This window comes from Lampetra planeri, chromosome 50, assembly GCF_965212315.1.
Source record: "Lampetra planeri chromosome 50, kcLamPlan1.2.h2, whole genome shotgun sequence".
Taxonomy (NCBI): domain Eukaryota; kingdom Metazoa; phylum Chordata; class Hyperoartia; order Petromyzontiformes; family Petromyzontidae; genus Lampetra; species Lampetra planeri.
The window spans coordinates 8,613,782-8,632,774 of record NC_136156.1 but is presented as its reverse complement, the minus strand read 5'-3'; the positions used below and the strand labels follow the sequence as shown (position 1 = coordinate 8,632,774).

At 47.2% G+C, this 18,993-nt stretch overlaps 2 protein-coding genes across 2 annotated transcripts in view; one reads left to right on the top strand and one right to left on the bottom strand.

Moving 5' to 3' along the window:
• Positions 1 to 6,241: 6,241 nt before the first annotated feature.
• DYNLT1 (dynein light chain Tctex-type 1) lies at positions 6,242 to 13,759 on the top strand. Its single transcript, XM_078616363.1, has 5 exons — positions 6,242 to 6,422; positions 8,944 to 8,985; positions 9,734 to 9,857; positions 10,912 to 10,989; positions 12,254 to 13,759. Exons 1-5 carry the CDS (start codon positions 6,396 to 6,398, stop codon positions 12,322 to 12,324), a joined length of 342 nt encoding a protein of 113 aa, XP_078472489.1. The 5' UTR covers positions 6,242 to 6,395; the 3' UTR covers positions 12,325 to 13,759.
• Positions 13,760 to 16,319: 2,560 nt separating this feature from the next.
• The window catches only part of LOC144734239 (transmembrane protein 181-like), a 53,180-nt gene continuing 50,506 nt past the window's right edge, over positions 16,320 to 18,993 (bottom strand). The window contains exon 18 of the mRNA XM_078616362.1: positions 16,320 to 17,370. The gene's annotated coding sequence lies outside the window, so the exon portion shown is untranslated. The remainder of the gene's footprint in view (positions 17,371 to 18,993) is intronic.

Genomic DNA, 18,993 nt, shown 5'->3' with positions numbered 1-18,993 from the left:
GGACCGCCTCGACAAGACTCCTGGCCTGAAATTCAAGTCTGGGTGTCGGGTACATTCTGTACCCTAACAAGTGCCCCTCATCAACCATTTTGCCAACCGTGAACTTTTTAACTGTTTGTTCCCTTCTATTTCAATCGTGCGATTCGTGAGGCATTTCGGGTGGCATCCGTGACCCCTTTGTGATCGATGGGCAACCATTTCAGTTGAACATCGGCCAATTCCGCCACGAGGGCACTCAGACGGGAGTCGTGACGCCCCAAACGTGGCCGAGGATTGGATACGGAGACATCGTGTGCTATTCACGGATATGCCCCCATGAACATTCAGATCCATCGCATTACAACAGCTGCCATCGCATTACAAACAAGCTGCCAACAGTTGCCATTGCGCACCTTCGATTCGCATGGTTGGCTACGTACGGTGCGAAAGAAGTTCAACATCCTTCCACTCCCCGGCATCATCATCACATACCTGTAAACCATACCGTTTACCCGTATTCTTGTACAGGGAAATTGAGTTTTCAGGTTTTTACGTATAGCCGTTTCAATGTGGGAGAAAACATATGGTTGTCTATTGTTTGTGTTTCTCCCTTGTGATGGGACTTTGTTTCAGTTTACGTTTAATTCATGAGGTATAACCCTGTGAGCCATGCGGCTCTTGACTCGGGAGCAACCGCAAAAAAAAATATGAACAAGAAACATCTTAAAGTGACTACACGTAACAGAAAAATCCAGGAAAAAACAGCAAAGTCTTCCAGAAAAAACACCGTATTTCAACGCTGTGTGCAAAATTCCCAGTGGGATGCAAGTCAAACAATAACAACCATAATACAATGTAGATTAAAGTTATCAGGCTAACTCTGTACTACAACAAACAAACATGGCTAAACCGAAACGTTTTCAAAATCACCAAAATAAAGCTATAAAAGCAATGTAACAGTGATCATAGGAATTGTGATTGAAATTAAACAATAAACGATATACGTAACATGTACTACCAAACTCCGCAGCCATAGCTGGCTGCATGAGTCACTCCATGACAGCAGGAGTATCAGTAGCAGAAATAATTTTTTTCAATACACCTTTAAAGATCAGCACACTATAATAAAAACTCAAGATCATACTTGGCAGCGGTCATCCGGAACGATACATTTTATTTCAGGCCATTCTGAATAGCAGTGGCAGCTAGGGGTGTACAACTCCTCTAGATCAGTTTTGAGTGAAGATCTCACAGGTAGTGATACAAGTGGCAGTTTATTGGCGATAGCATTCCAGACCCTGTGGGCATCAATAGAAAAGGCCCTTCCTCCAGTATTTGTACGGCAATAAGGAATGTGAAGCTGGTAAATTAGGTCACATTTGTTCTTTGAAACAGTGAGGAGATCCAGCAGGTAGTCTGCGGATTTTTTTGTAAGTAGATCGTGAATAAATAAGATCTGATGCACAAGCCGTCGATCATAAAGAGAAGTTACGTTTGATCCAATGTAGAGATCGCAGTGGTGGGTCATATATGGGCAGTTAAATTGTAGGATGAAAGTTGAGATTTATAAGGGTATGGGGTGACAAATAAGGTCTGAATTCGTCTGTATTAGGGCACTGATAAGGGGTTGACAGGTTTGTCATAATCATTCACGATTCACCTCCACAGAGGAGGTGAATCGTGACACCACTGCACCACACGCGGTAGGTCGCTGTGATCGGCTGCGCGTTCTGGGCAGCATTATATCGCGATGTCATGAAGCTGTCACAGATGCCCCTCCCTCGCCGTACCGTTGACTCTTATTGGGTATTCAAAAGTAACAGCACGACAATGCGCCACGCACACTTGCTGTGGTTCTGGCAGGTCCACGGGCAGTAGAGCATTGCCCCGGCGGATTATATCCACAGAGAAGGAAGCGATTGTTGCTGGAAAATAAACCGCGTTCGACACTCGCACCTGTGGCGTTCCCAGCATCACTCCCTGTCGCTCTGTTTTCAACCTCACTTATTCCGTCTCCTTGTCCGAATCTTCACTTTCTCTGATCTTTCATTCTCTCTGATCTGCCCAGGTTATCCTCTATAGGACCTGGGGATGAAACGGCATCCTGACCATCGGGGTTTGCGTGACCACACAATTCTCACGCCTGGTAAATCGCAGCAGACTCCTCTCTCCTGCTACCGTGTGGCCAGGAAATATTCACGTGACAAATCTTATTTGTTCGCTTCGTCCCTAGCACTGCTCCACTTTGACATTCTATCCCATCATCGTCTCTTTTCCCGCACTCTTAATATTTCTCATTTCAGGAGACGTGTTACATACTCTTTTATAGGGCTGTTAGTTTCTGGCTACTGCACTCGTTGGGCCTATGGGCCTGTGCTTAAGCAACTGTGTTTAAAATATACTGTATACAATGAAGGGGTTGAGTGTAATTAGTTGAGCATCATGCAGGGTTTGTGGTATGAAGAGCATGATAGTGAAACAGAGACATTCATTCCCACAGTAAAAATAAAAACCCCTTTTCATTGCATCGAAAAGTTGCAGCCATAGCTTCGTAAATAAACCACGCCAAAACATGTTCAAAGGCCTTCATTTAACGATGAAAATATCTTCAAACTACTGACTTAAATATGTTTAGGGCAAAAACGGTTACACGCGGCTCCAACATCAGTGATTTTATTTAACAGATACATTCAGTACGACATTTGAGGCAGTGAAATCCCAGCAGAATCTCTAAATCCGTGCGCACCGTTGCATTTTTGGTGCGCTTTATAATGCGTGAAGTCACACGGCATCTCCTTCTCGTGTACTTTGCCCGCATGATGTCTCACTAATTCACGTGCTCACTGTCCAAGTGAGGGGATGAAAATATTCCACCGGCTGGTACGCAGATGAACTTTTTTTAAAAGCAAAACCCGAGGCCAAAAGAGAGGACCAGTCATTGCAGAAATCGAAGTTGGCATCTCTACTGGTACTGTAGTGGGTTCCACGCAGACACAACATTTAACCTGGAGGCACCACGTTTATTATACGGCCCCAACAGGGCGACTACTTTAACGTTACAACGGGTTAACTAGACCCCAACCGGGTCACTACGTAACCGGGTCAAGAGGTTAACTTCTTCCTGATCCACGGAGCCTGAAAGTACAATCTAAGATTGACGACCGAAGACCGAAGAGACGTACACGGTGAGTTCACTCCTCGAGACAGCCGCGATCGCTCCCCCCATCCCTCTTATCCTGTCGAGCGTGGCCTCGATCCGCCTCCGGCCACGCCCCCTTCTCGATCTCTCCCGAAGGAACTGGGGCCAGCGTCACGTGTCCCTCAAGCCCCCTTTTCGGGCCCCCTTGCTACCCCGTGCCGTTCACGTGCCCTCTCTCTCCCTTTAACGGGACCACGCAGTTACCTGCTCCTGAACCTAGGTGGCGTACACGCCATAGAGACTCTATCTACATCCCGACAGTATCAATGGCCAATAAAAGTTAAATATGCGATTACCCTTTCAATGGGCATTATACCGGTGTAATGATACATCCATTTGTTTTTGTTTTCTATTGATTCTCAAGATGAAAGTGAATTATAATTCATTTCTAGGAATCGATATATATTTTTTAATTCATGTCAACATCATCCACGATTTCTCCACTGCTGTATGATGGCTTGCCCAAGCCATAGCAATGCCATCTCCTTACGGTCACATGATACATTGATCCATGGTGGTTCCAGGACACGAGCAGAACTTAATGCCCCAACTCCTCTTCGGCACGCATTTCCTCCTTCACTATCATCAGTCTCAACAACCAGCTAGCCATCATCATCCCTTCCAGGGAAGTGTCCTTCCGAAGTCCACTTACCATTGCAAGTAGTAAATATCGTGCCCGCTATTCGTGAATGCTTAACGCCTGTGGCTTAGCAGCGCGATTCTGCAGGTTGGTATTTATGAACGGCGGATTCTGCCCTTGTCGCCACAGGGCAATGGCTCTGGCTCGCCGTGCAGATCAGGGGCAGTATTGTCAACCATCCGCAAAGCGCACACATTATATGCCTCGAGAGGTCGCTAGATGTCAATATTTTGGCTTTCAAAAATAGCCAAAAAATACTAAATGTATTCCAGAGAGAAGAAAAAGTCAATAAATAGTTTGATGTTGCTATTCAATGTACGTTATAACAAGTTCAGTGGCGGTTCAAGTGACGTTTGTGTTGAATTTTTAAATATTTTAGTGACCCCTATAAGAGATGTTTGTGAGGTGGAGCCGAAATTAGGATTGAAGGTGGGGTAGTGAAATAATACCCCGGTTTACGTCGGGGATGCATTCCTGAAAGGTGCGACGATGATTACCGAAACGACGTCCGTCAAAGCGATTTACAGGGTCGGTGGTGGAGGCGAAGACTGAGAGGCGACGGATAACGAGAAAGGATGGACGATGATGCTGTCACCGACGTAAGTGTGGGTTGAGGCGATGCAAATCAGGTACCGTAGTGGTGTTAATAAAGTGACGACGTATTTGTGAAATTACGTAAAAGGGGGAGACGTAAACCGGGTATGGCTGTATTGAAATCTACTGTATAGTGCTGTATAGTACATTTCCTTGCTGATCTCGTCAAGGAGCATAAACCATCACGCAAACTCCAGTCATCCCACGCAGCAGCGGCTTTTGGCTGGCCACCGAACAAAGATGGTCACCGCATCGCGCGCTTTCAGATGCGCTTCTGCGGCCGTCTGGAACGCTCTTCCTTCCTATATTTTGAAGCCACTGGGAGCTCCGCACTTTTAAATCGCGGTTGAAAGCTAATTTCTTGAGAACAGTTTTTTGTGTTTAGTTTGGTGTTCCCGCATCTCCGGATTAGCTCGGCTGGTTACGTACGGTGCGAAAGAAGTTCAACATACATACATACATTAGTAGTTGGATATTAAGAAGTGACGCCATCACCCCCCGACCCAGCTTAAATATACGCTGCCAAGCTTGGCGGTGTTCATTGGGAAGCTGTCTTTCCGACAGCTCTGTTTCTTCACCTGAGGACGGCTGCTTGTGTTGTGGCCGAAATGTCGTGAGAATTTGTATTTTATTATCTTTTATTATTTCCCATCTACGTTACTTTACCGAAAGAACCAATAAGATGACGCCATCACATGTATCCCTCTATTTAAGACCGAAACAGGAGGATTTCTCCACAACTCTGGCTGTCGCCTGATGATGCTGGTTGTAAATACTGACGAAACGTCACGGTACTCGAATTGTAAATGTTGTGGGTTTGCTCTCCAACACACATGTGTGCTGTACTAGTAACGAATTGGCATGTTCTGTTTACGTGACAAATCTTACTAATTGGCTGTGTTGGGTGGTGGCGGGTTTAACAACAACCCAAAAACCTCGAATATGAGCTATTAACTTATTTTTTCTGAAGCGACCTGGCCACAAATGACCACTCAACGAAGTGGCTTATCACGTGGACATGTATATCAGCAAAACATCTAAATAATCTAAACGCATGTCTGGATTTGCTCTCCAACACACCGGTGTGCTGTACTAGTAACAACTTGGCACGTTCTGTTACCTGACAATCCTTACTAATTGGCTGAGTCGGGTGGTGGCGGGTTTAACGACACATTTATATTTACGCGATCTCACCCATGATGATACTTGTAGGGCCATTACGTCACAGCGGCCATGTTGCATGGGGGTGACTTCACGGCTGCCATGTTGCATGGGGGTGACTTCACGGCTGCCATGTTGCATGAGGGTGACTTCACGGCGGCCATGTTGCATGAGGGTGACTTCACGGCGGCCATGTTGCATGAGGGTGACTTCACGGCGGCCATGTTGCATGGGGCTCACTTCTTGGCAGCTGATTGGCTGGTGCAGTGGGCGTGATGCCATCATAACCCAATACCCACTGCCACGCCTCTCTAGGACTCGCATGTTCACTGTAAAAAAAAAACATATTTACGTTTAGCCACAAGGTATTTCGGAGACTATTGAAGAGCGTGATTGTGCATTTGCCATACAAGGGCTCAGTATTTTATTTCCCCTCGGCTAAGGTGGCGCTGCTACTTCCCTGTTCACATGACGTCAGCACTAAATTGCTTGGTGGACGTCGTCCTGACGCAATTTTCCGGGAGTGGCGCGCAGCATCGATGTCGTCAACACTACAACTCGCCCCAATGACGTCACCTGTGCAACCCAGTACCACCACGTCGACTGTACGTCACGGCGCGTTGTTATCACGCGCACAGCCCGGTGTTATGACGTCACCCGTAAACCGAATGACTACCCACGAATTCCGAGTGACGTCACCGCAACGGCGATAACGACGGAGGCCTCCACCCAGCCAAGTCGAGGGTCCCGCTTCGACTCCTCGCGTCCACCCCGTATCCACCCCGAGCCTCTCGTCCACCCCAAGTCTCTCGTCCTCTCGCAATGGACGACTTTCAATCGGGAGAGGAGGTGCTCGCGATGGCTGTGTAGTCGAGGCGGCGGTGGCGGCGGTGGTTGTTGTGTGGCTTGCGGTGCCGGGCCCTGATCGCCCGCCGGGTCCCATGGAGGTGGCGGTGGTCTTGTCGCCGCTGTCGTGATTTGTTGCCATTGTAGTGGCGATGGTGCTCGTGGTGGTTGGTGTGGTGCTCGTGGTGATTGGTGTGGTTATCGTGGTGGTTATCGTGGTGGTGGTGGTGCTTGTTGGTGTTGTGGTTGTCATGGTGGCGGTTACTGCAGTGGCGGTGGTGAGGGTATTTTACTCTTTGGTTCTTTCGGTAAAGTCACGTAGGTATAAAATAAAATGTATCACGACGTTTCGATTGCAACACAAGCAATCATCAGATGGGAAACCCACAGCAAGAAAAACGTCGAGATTTATTTTCTACCCACGTGACTTTACCGAAAGAACCAAAGAGAAAGGATTCCTGCAGTCACGAAAGCTTCAAATCTAATTTTGATGGTATTGTTTGATTATTGTGTAGCGGTTGTCATGGTGGCTATTGTCGTGGGGGTGGTGGTGGTGTTGTGATAATTGGTGTGTGGCGGAGTTATGGTTGCCCTTGGAGTGCTGCTGGTGATCTTGGTGATTTCGTTGTGGTGGCGGCGGCGAGGGTAATGATTGTGGTGGTGGATGGTGGAAGTGATGATGGTGGTGTGGTGGTAGTGGTGATGGCGTGGTGGTAGTGGTGGTGGATGGTGTGGTGGTATTGGTGGTGGGCAGAGGCCCCCTGGCTGCGGGACGTTCACCGGCTGGCTGTGCGTGCCGGGTGTGGCGGTGGTGGCGGCTCGCAAACCTGCGAATCCTCCAATTGCGCTGCCGTGCGGCCTGGAGATGGCAGCACAGCGAATGAGTTGAGGAACCGGCTGTGACAGTCTCCAATCCAATGCTTGGTGGTGGTTTCGCTGGATTCCTCCCGTACAGAGGCGTGGACTTTTTAATATAAAATTGTCCAAACATAAGCCGGATCCAGTGCGGGAAGAACGACCTCACTCGTGAAAACTCGACTGTCCTGCTCTCTTGATTAAGAACAAAATACACTCGTGACCCCCAACTTGGTGAAGCGTTCTCAAGACTCGGGTTGTTACTGCATTTGGCTGTTATTATTATTAAATGCGTTTGTCCCATGTATCAAGGTCCCATGACGAGACTCGGTGGTTTGGCAGCCGCAGGATAAATAAAACACAAATAAATTATATTTGTCCCATTTATCAAGACTGGGCAAGGCGGCAAAAAAACGACAAAATAGTCCCAGACCACACCGAGACAACGCCACCACACAGCAGGAGGCCCTCAAAAAAAATATAACATTAACTACCGCTACACAGGTAATGGTCAACGTTACAAATCACATTTGCAAATGTGATTCTATCCAGCACTAATCTTCTGCTTCAGGATATTTTTTTAAGGAAGATGTTCGACGTTGAGAGGGAGTAAAACAAGGCCGTTGTTCCAACATGTTGGTGCTGCAACGGCTTTGTCACCTATTCCAATCCTTGTTCTAGGGATATTTAAAAGGCGATTGGATGGACGCCTGAGGTTTCTTTGGATGGAGCGATACGCAACTGCTTGTGTGCGGGTGCTGCGAGAGAGCGGCTTGGGGACGCCTTTATCCAGCAGTAGATGGATGATGGCTGATTGCTTCCCCCACCAGCCGGCGCTGTGTGTACTACGAGTTGCCATGACGACCGGCGCTAAGTCGCGCGTTGTTGAATGGGGTCACCTGTGAAGCAGGGGACGTGTGACTACTCCCTGCAGTGTGGTTGGTGTGGTTCCATGCAGTGTTTCTGACCTCAGTCTCGTGATTGCTAAGAATGCTTAATTTTAGCAATTATAAGCCAGTATTTTTCAGGTTTTGAATCCATTAGTTATCATAATTGAGTAATTTAAGCGATAATTGTGCTGCTTGATACGAGGTGAACGAGTCGGATTGATTTTGCTGCATTCTCACAGAACGTCTCCCCGCGCTGTAATAGTGGCTGCAGAAGTTACGGAACCCACAGTCATCCGTGTCGGTGTCATTTGTGGGTTAATTTTGGACCAAGGACACGGTGGCCTGCTCTTGCAAATGACGTCAGGGGATGCAATAGTCCACTGTGAAGTGGACGGTGCGCTGTAGTCGTACTCGTCGTATCATGGTCATTACTCCCACCGTAATAATCAGGGCAGCCACTGGATTCGAACCATGACCTTGTAAACAAGTGGGCTGAGGTGCGAGCATTTGGGTACAATCGCCACCTTTGCCGAGTCCGTTGCCGCCCTTTTAACGAGTCAACCCCCCAGGACCTTCTGTACTGTGTGCGGAAATCATAGGAATGTGGAATATTCACCAGCGGATTAGGGCTGTGAACAACAGAGATGAGCACGGTCTCGATGCTCATTTCTGCAGAACTTGGACTTGGGAAATCACTTTGACTTTGTTGTATCGTTTGGCAATTGGTGTAAGTACTTTACTAAAACACGTAATTTGTTTTTTCATATTTTAACCACCAGGCTGCATTTGTTGTGGACGAGGTGAGCAATATCATCAAGGAGGTGAGAAGCTCCGACTGACTTGGACGCACAACGTGGTATTGGGGGGGGGGGTGTGAAACGGTCTGAGGCATCACGCCTCCCTCGTAAAGCCACGCTCAGATTCACCCGTTATCGCTCAAATTGATTATGGCCGATGGTCGTCGACACTAACGAGTGGCAGCCTGAGAGAGTCCGCTTGGCGCGGAGATGCAGTGATGAGATCAGTCGGTGTGCGGCGGGTTCTGGATGGATTGGTGCTTTGCGGGACCGTGAGCAATGGGGTTGATCTGATTCACCTGTTAATAAAAGAGTGAATCGTTCCACAATGACATCTGTCCCACTTTAGTAATTTACTCATTAGGTTTATAAAGTATGTGAATGGTACAAAGTGATCATGAATCACTGCCTTCTGCCTTCATGGCTCCAGGAACACGTATTAGTTAGGATCTGCGGTGGTTAGAAAGGTGTAAAGGTTAGAAGCACACTTTGTTTGGGAACGTGGTGTGGCTCGCAGCTCGCTGTGGCTGGGAATGTGCAGCATTAAGGACCCAGCTGTGACTAGGAGGAACGTACCACGTTTGGGAGCACAGTGTGGGGGATAAGCACAGAGTTGCCAACACCCCCTCGGCTGTGGAGCTTACCGTGGCGAGGAACACACACACACACGCGGTGGTTAGGAATGAGCCTGCATTACGAGCCCGCCGTCGCTGGGAACGCGCCACGGCGAGAGGGCACGCAAGTGATTGTTTCTGATCCTCTGTATCCCAAGTCGGTGGAGAGTGCCATTGGAGGTAACGCCTATCAGCATAACAAGGTGAACCAGTGGACGTCCACCGTGGTGGAGCAGTGCCTCAACCAGCTGGCCAAGCTCAACAAGCCCTTCAAGTACATCGGTGGGTGTCACTCACGGGTGGCTGTGACAGGCCTCCCTGTGTGTTCACATTCTACAAAGGCTGCAGGTTTCAAATGCTGAGTTTATACTGAACTAAAAAAAAACACCCACACAATGTAACTGGTGTTGGCCAAACATACCAATGCTGAAAAATAATCTGCAAATTACGAAATTAAACACGTAGGCTTTCTCAACGAACATTATTCATAGTAAAGGTTTTTGGGTTGTATTGCGTAAATATAAACGTGTCGTAAACCCACCACCACCTGACACTGCCAATTAGTAAGGTTTGTCACATAAATAAAACATGCCAATTAGTTACTTTCCAAAGAACCGGTGTGCTGTAGTGACTAATTCGCATGGTTTGTTCACGTGACAAACCTTACTAATTGACTGTGTCGAGTGGAGGTGGGTTTATGACACACATTTATATTTACGCGGTTAGAACCCAAAAACCATTATGCAAATGACTCATTTCGAATTACACATGGCAACATCTTGGTAGGATTATTCTGAAAAAGTTTTAAGACTGAGGCTTTCCTGAGTAAACAGTCGTAGTAATAATCAGAACATTTAAATATGCTCTGTTCTGTAAATATCGCATATATGCTTGTGTATCATTTGTATTGGTCATGAATAAAGAAGTCATATTAACGATTCAATGCATATATTGTGAATTTAAGATACATTTCAATAAATATGCCCATTATGCAGGAAGTCTCACTGAAATAGCAGCATCTGGCAGTTCAGCAGCATTGGTTCAAGCAAGCCTGACCCCTCATGAGAAAATGAATGTCAAAAGCAGTCCAGAGGCTGCTTGTCTTGTGAACCATTTATGCTAAAATTATGCACTCCCAAAAGGCTGTGTGACTGATGGATGTATAAAAAAAAAGCTTTTTTTTCTATGTGGAGGGACATATGGGAAGGATGCGTCCTGGCATGCTTATTTATTGTTACTTGGATTCTCCACAACGACGCTAATGATCGTGTTGTTAATTGGTAATGGCGAGTGAATTGTGCTGAGCTCCGAGGGGGGTGGTGGTCTGTGCCAACAGTGACGTGCGTGATCATGCAGAAGAATGGCGCGGGGCTTCACACGGCTAGCTCCTGCTTCTGGGATAACAGCACGGACGGTGAGCACACACACGCATGCGTCCAGGCGCTCGCAGATACGCAGACGCAAAGACAAAGATCCCCTGTATAGCCTTAACAGACTGTAGGGGCAAGTGCTCTTAGCGAGTGCCAATGAATGCCTGAACGGCACACGAGGCGGTGGGCGGACACCATGCCGAGCCATCTTTGTCTCCCCAGTGGCGATGTTTAAACACCGCACCAAGTACACATTTGAGGCTGAATCGATCTAGGGGATGCCCAGGACCGTTTCAGATCGTCGTTTGAAACCCGGCGACCTGATTTTGGGAATCAACTCGGGTCGCCGGGCTCGTAGCACAGCGTGCTAACCCCTACACACACGTGCGCACACACACGTGTGCACACACACACACGTGTGCACACACACGTGTGCACACACACACGTGCACACATGCCCGCAAACACGCAGTCTTTTTCATCCTACACAAGACTATCGTTCAAGTCTATTATCCATAAAATATTACGCGTGGTCTGCTTCGCATGTGCTTTAAATATTCCATGGCGTTGTGGAATAGAGCAAGGCCATTGTGTGTTGGCGTCATGGTTCGAACTTGAAAAATTACCTGCAGATTACTTAATTGGGATTACAAAGAGCAACATTGCTCCCTGTCATACAACTCCTGCAGACTGTCTGTGAGACATCATGCCTTCGTGATAGTCTTGCCCTATAAGAATGGCACGAATACCAATGTACTACATTTTGACTATTACCTCTGCTCCCATCCTCAAGCAGTTAGCCTGCCTTCTACACAAAATATTTTCCTTATAAGAGCGGTGTGTCCATTTCATCAAACAAACATTTAGTTCACCGACCATTGGCCATTCTAGCCTCGTGTTTTCTAACAGCATTTGTCTAAACGATGCAAATCATCAACTGGCTTTGACTTTTGAGTCTCATCGGCAGGGTGTGGCTCTTAACAAATAAATGTTGGCCTGCATCAAATTCGTTTTAACATGATTGGTAGATTCACTGTTATGTCCGACCTGAACAAAACCAGACTGTTTTCTTTCATCCACACTCTTTAACCCACACACTGCAGGTCACAACTGCTTCCACACCATCAATAAACCTGCTCATGCACTCTTTATCTGTTACAACTTTGATCGTGCTGTTCGCTTCTGGATGCTTGATCTTTTGGACCTGCGGGCCTGCGCTCAGCAACCGCGTTTAGAAAGAAACCCCTCCCTTGCGTTCTGCCAATGACACGTACGACCGCCCTGGTGTCCGTCCCCCTCCCCCCACAGGAAGCTGCACGGTGCGATGGGAGAACAAGTCCATGTACTGCATCGTGTCCGTCTTCGGCTTGGCCATCTGAACCATCGCCAGTGCCACATCATCGCCTCATGCACAGCCTGCTCCCCCCCCCCACACCGCTCACGCCGATACGTGCCGTGCCGGGCGTCCTCGATAACGTCGGTGGATACAACGCGTCCCACACATGCACACGTACGAAGCGGCAGACCCCCTAAATATTGAAAATTAATTCAAATCGCACTCCCGAACCTCAAAACTGACCGGCGTCCAGGGGAAATGTTAACTGCATCTCCACGCTGCTCGAAAACGTCCGCACCAGTGCAGTTCCAGTTTTGTCCCGTAGGTGAAAATTCATTGCTGTCGCATTGGATTGTGCGTCACTAGAATTTGGCTCGTCGTTTTTCGGTGGTTTCAGCGGTGGGCTTTATCGATCCTCCTGCAACGAACGTTGGAAGCTGTAAATGGGATAAATGGACATTTTTGGGTTTTGCTAAGAAAAAGTATAAACCAGGAAACCCCATCCCCGACTCGTCCCCCGATATTCTGAGGAGGCGCTGTACTTTTTTGTGCAGCAAAACTTGTACGGAACTCCGGTAGACATCACATCGCACCACTGCACGCCACCTGCCATTAAGCAGACCGAGTGCTGTGGACTGCTCGTAACGCTACACGCGCACCATGTTCACTCGCACGCAGCACAGCACATTTGAGCACCAGCATGTAGAGACCACAGCCTGCGCGTGAAATAATTCACAATTTAACGATGCCAGTACTGGGATCCCAACGCGCTACAAGTAATGAAATTCAATAAAAAAACGCATCAGTTATGATTAAGTTTTGTTGTACCGCTCCTTCAAATTATTCTTGATTTACTCGTCAGTAAAAAACTATTCCATATTTTCTTGTTACTCCAGTAAAAATTTTCATGATTTATTAAATTCGATTCTTCCTATCATAGTACACATGAAAATTATTAGATGTTTATATGTCTGTAGAGTATATACATACATTCATACCACGGCAGGTTATTACAGACACCACAGTCAAAGGAATAGGTTTTGTGGAATAAATAGAGATTCCAAATTGTGACCATTGAACATCTGTAATAATGGCTTGTACATTTTACATGCAGCGTCCACTAGAATTCTGAAAGAAGTAACCTTTGCCGATCATTCAATTGTGTTGTCCGATTTCCTGATGAACAATCAATGAAGCTTGCCCAACCCTAGTTGCCTCCTCGTACCAGTACAAGCGATTATCCCGACTGGTTTTAATTGGTTGTGTTATGATTTGTGTGAGTTATGTTTTCACCACCTTAATCTAGGGCTTAGATGACATGGCTGTGGCATACAACATACTTATTTCACCAGTGCTGAGTGACGCTATCAAAACGTGAGCATATGTGGTCATGGTTTTAATGGTTTTTTGTTTGTTAAAATTTGCCTGTACATTTTTTTTCATGCAAAAATAAACTTATTTCACATTTTAGTGACAAATGTAAGTTTGATGGCTTTTGTTTGAAGGCCTTGTTCGCAGTGGGAGGTCGCTCATTCTCCTCTGCTTGCCCGCCGTGATATGTGGGCGCTCGGCCCCATGACAAGTCCAGGCTGAAGACATTTTTAGCCCGGCCATGACTGCCTCCCTCTACAGTTATGCACTCGCACCGTTTCCCTACAGCTTCTTGAGATGCGGTTACAATTCGACACCACTATATACATTTGGGTTAAACCAATACAGTATAGATAAATTGATAGTCGTTTGACTCGATTATTGATTCTAAAGTGATAGCATTTCCAATTGTATTTTTGTGTACATTTTTATACATTTCAAGAGTTAACGTACATGAGACCGATGTATACCATTGAAATCAACTTTCGTTTGTTTCACGCGCATCTTAAGACACGTTCATGAGCGCGTGTAGCACCTGACGGGGCTGGAGCTACCCGCGTTGGGCCTCGTGAACAACACGCCCTCACTGTAAGCTTCACGGCTCTCTACACCCTTTGAAAAAAAAATCTGATTCAATTGAGTCAGGGATCGTCTTTCATCAATCCTGAAAAACTTATTTTAAAATGTTCGCCACAGCAATGCAGGTGCCCTGCACGCACTGCTGTGCGGGCAATGGCTGCAACGATTCTGTAGGCGATGCAATCCACGGAACAGAAAACAACTGAGCGCTATTCCTTTGGCAGCTAAAAACGGCTTGCGTTAAAATCCTTCTTGCCATCCACAGTTTCGGTTTTCCTCAACTTTTTGAGATGGACAAACCGTTTTGTCGGCAATGTCCATTTTGCAACGCCACTCTACCCAAATAAACCTAGAGTCTGGCCCACAGTGCGAGGGTGGCTAATTCACACACGGGCAAATGTCCGCATTTGTTGAAAGCGTGCCAATGTCTCACCAACAGTGGAGGAAAAAATCTCCAATGCGTTGTGCTCAGGATGTAAATTTGTCCTCTACAATGTAGGACTTCCACAAAACACCGAGTCACAGCTTTTATCTGCACTACATTTAATTACGTCTTCAAATAACTTTTGCACAAAGACATTTTGTAAGAACTGCAATCCAAGGGGTAACTGGATTGAGAACACAATACGTCTTGTTCGCTGGCCTCCAAGCAATTACAACTCGTGACAAGTGGATCCCATTGAACGTGCTTATCTATGTTACACCTGGATAACTGATTACCCACGGCTTTTTCCACTATTTAGCGGTGGGTCATTTTCAAATGTACAAAGACAAACGAGCCTTAACATGTTCACATTAAAGCCGGCAACCAGGAGTGAGAATTAATTATCCCGCATCAAGAGTTTAAATCGCTTTCTCGTCGTCAGCAGACTGCAATTTCCCTCTTTCCTAGGGAGCACCACAACTTTGAAAACGTTTAATTCACACTTGCTCGTTACCGTACAGCGAGTGCCCATTTGCCAAACCTGGTCCCCACCGCAGCTAGAAGTGCCCATGCAGTGCGCGGGGTTCAGACAGCACCCGCACATTCCCACTTGCGTATTATTCACCCGAGCTCACGGAACAAAAACACGGCCGGCGTCGGGTTCGCTCTGCCCGGCACATTTGAGCCCACTGGGTAAAGTTAAATCCCTGCCACGGCTGTTCACGGAGAGAGACGTCGCCTACCTGCTCCAACTGCCGAATTGCAAGCGATTAATTACAAAGCAACACTGTACACATGTATTATATACATTGATGGTGCATTGTCGGTTTGTGAAGAACAATTGCCTGACAGCAGACGATCCAGTAGCATTTGCTAAACGAGGCACACTCAAATGATGAGACTCAGAAAGCCCAAACCGACCCAGAGTTTGCCTGCTTCAATGCTGCTGGAAATCACTGGTCTCACAAGGCCCACAGGCTGATGGATTGAAGTGTGATTTTAAGTCTGGTGTGGTGAAACAGAACGGCGTCTATTTTATTACAGGCAAAGCTGCAGCCACAATGGAGCATCCACACACCCATGCAGCTCTGTTCTTTGTGGAATAGAACGGCGTTTGGATGTGAATCTGACCACAGCGGATCGCAATAATGGACCGGACTTGACCAATCCTCCCGCTGGAATGGGGATGACAAGACACAAGTCAGCTGTAAATGTAATTCACCGATAAACATCTTGCAATTGTAAGACATGAATTGTGCTCGGCCTGATGTATGTATCAGGAACTTATTTCGCACCGTACGTAGCTAACCATGCTAATCGTAGGCGAGGAGGAAGGACAACACTTCGAAAGAAATACGTTTTCAATTTATATTTAAAAGTGCATAGCTCCTAATATCTTCCTAATATCGGAAGAGCATTCCAGACAGCCCCAGAAGTGCATCTGAAAGCGCGCAATGCAGTGACCGTCTTTGTTCGATGGTTAGCCAAAAGCCGCTGCGAGGATGACCGGAGTTCGTGTGACGAGATCAGTAAGGTATTGTGATTCATTATTGGAAAGCACTTCTTGTGTAATGAGTGCGACCTTATGTATTTGTTCGGCAACCAGAAGCCAATGCATCTCACAGAGCACTGGATGGACATGATTGGACACGGTCGGATCTTGGTCAGATCTGATACATTTTAATAATGCATGGCGGACGATACTCTGGGACAGAGTTGACGCCCCATATACCAGGGACACAGTGCAGTATTGACATTTGGAATAAAAAATAAATGGTTTACATATAGTACGATAAGGGTTAAAATGTGGACATTAGTTGGGAAGGTTATCTCGTACATTTTTAAATAAATGTAACTTGTCAAGAGAACATCAATAATGGAAACAAATAGCGTGTGCTTGAGTTAATTTCCCATTCACAGCAGTTATCCCCCGAGCTCGGAGCTTCTGAATACTGCATAGGCAAGCAGCTGCATTCCACAAACCTACATGTGCTATTATAATCATGCCAATTGCCCAGCAAAGCCTCACAGAGTCTCAACACTCTCTTCATGAGGGTCCTATAACATTGAGATGGTTAGCCAATACCATTCACGAGTGGCACGTGTGTGAGAAAAAACAGATTAGCCGGAGAAGTCCCACCCACACATGCGGGACGAATAACGCTCAAGGCTCTGCATAGATAGATTAAATCATCCGTTGCCGTACACCTCGCACATTGCCTACAGCATATTGAAGGTGCCGGTGGTCACCGAATCAAGCAGTAACCAGGCTTGTTAAACCATGCTTAGCTTCGCACCGACAAGATTTGGTGTACAGTATTTATGCTGATTTGGTCAGGGCGCACACAGCCACTCGAGCAGAGCGCTGCACGACATCGAGGCTGGGTTATGACAATCGCCGGAGCGACGTCATCAACACTGGGCAGAGCAGGGGGCAACAGCATGAGGCGAATGGTGCTGATGCCCTTCGATGGCGGCTGCCATGCTGCCAGCAATTACTGTGGGCAACTCAAATGACATGGCAAGCGGAGCTAATGGGTAAATATTTTCTTGCAGTACAGGTATCCCCCGATTTATGAACGTTCGGTGAATTAAATTTCACTCCGACATATGCTGTGAGATGAAACACGAAGCACCCGGGAGGCTGCGTCGTCATCCATCCGCGGCAGCGTCACGGTGTCCCTGCAGTGGCAGCAGTAACGCCGCCACATCGCCCTGCCAGTCATTCCAACATGCAGCAGATATTTTGGTGAGTTCCCTGAAAAGGTGAATTATTTTAGCTTTAAATTCATTATTAGTCAATCTTTTTAATATTGAAGTTCTTTGTTATTTTTTTGGTGAAAAGTCATATAGGTGTCAAATTTTCCGTTGGGAGTAGAGTTGGAATGACTGTCCAAAACACATCCCTAACCTTTCGTATTAAATTAATGGGAAAAGCCGTTCCCATTTAAAAACATATTTTAAGCGTGTTCTTTGAAGAACCGCATCCCTTTGGTAAATTGAGCGATATCTGTAATGACTCACAAGGGGTAATCTCCACCCATTGAGAGAGTTTATCTGGGATAGTTTCAACACATCCCAATTTAAAGTCGCAGCTGTAGCCAGCAGAGGTGGCCTAGCAGGAGAGAGCGATCAGCTTGTGCTCAGAGAAGGCTTCACGAGTTCAAATCCTGGTTATGGGTTTCACTCAGTCCATTATCCCTGTAGGATTGATAAAATAAACTCCACTTCGTAGAGAGGCCAACAGTGGTTGTCCTCTAAATAAACTCTCCACCATCAGACGAATGGGGATTTACACCACTGGTGTAGAGCTGTAATGAGATGCGCGCCGCTAACGCTGCTGACTGGAGCAAGAAACCACTTTGGTTCTTAAAGTCTAAATTGTTTTCCCACTCTCACGTGGGGCAGTGCTCATCTTTTACTTATGGCCCTGAGCCAGCGGTGCAAATTATCTTCCCTGTATAGGCTGGCTACTTATTTGCGGCACCTGCGTTTATAAATTCTACATTGCGCTTTACACATGAAAAGAACGTGCGCTATGCATTGTATAGTCTTGCATCCAACTAGGGCCCACGTGCTTGCCTATAAACATTCGGCAGTTCACCAGCACTGGTGTGAGGAAGCCTGACTGCTGATAAGACAATAAATGTGAAAACCAGTCCGTAGAGTTTGTTTGTGTCAAACCAATGCTGCTGAAATGATGCACTCCCAGAATGCCATACGGCTGATGGGACGTGTAAAACGACGTGTAATAATACGTGGAGGGACAGGCACGGGAAGAATGTGCGTTTTCTGCTTAACTATTTAAATGAACAGGTTTAATTAATGGGGGGGGGGGGGGAGAGAGGGGGGGCGGCTAGGAGGTGTTTAATGCAGTGCTGCGTCTGAATAACTGGAGCTGGCAGCCTGAGTGGCGCGATGGTGGGGCGGCGTTATCCAGCGGTGCCGCTGGCGAGCCCACAGGCAGTGCAACTGCATCGGGGCCCAAGGGCCTGAGGGCCCACGAAGAAGAGGGGAATTGGACAGGGGATCCCATTCATTCCCTTGCACCAGGGCCCAAGCTCATCGCGCTCGGCCACTGGACTCGGCACTGGACTCGTCAGAACAAAGTCGTGTCGTGGACCACACCGCAACAGGCGCGCGCCCGCTGTGGGCTTCCCAGAGCCGTAGACGCCCAGAAACAAGCCGACGTGCGTGTATGGCCACGGGGTCACACAAAGACAAATATAAAGATCCCTCGTATAGCGTTAACAGACTGTAGGGGCAAGTGCTGTTAGCGAGCACCTATAAAGGCTGGCACGGCACACGAGGGGGTGGGTGGCCAACACCACGCCCGGC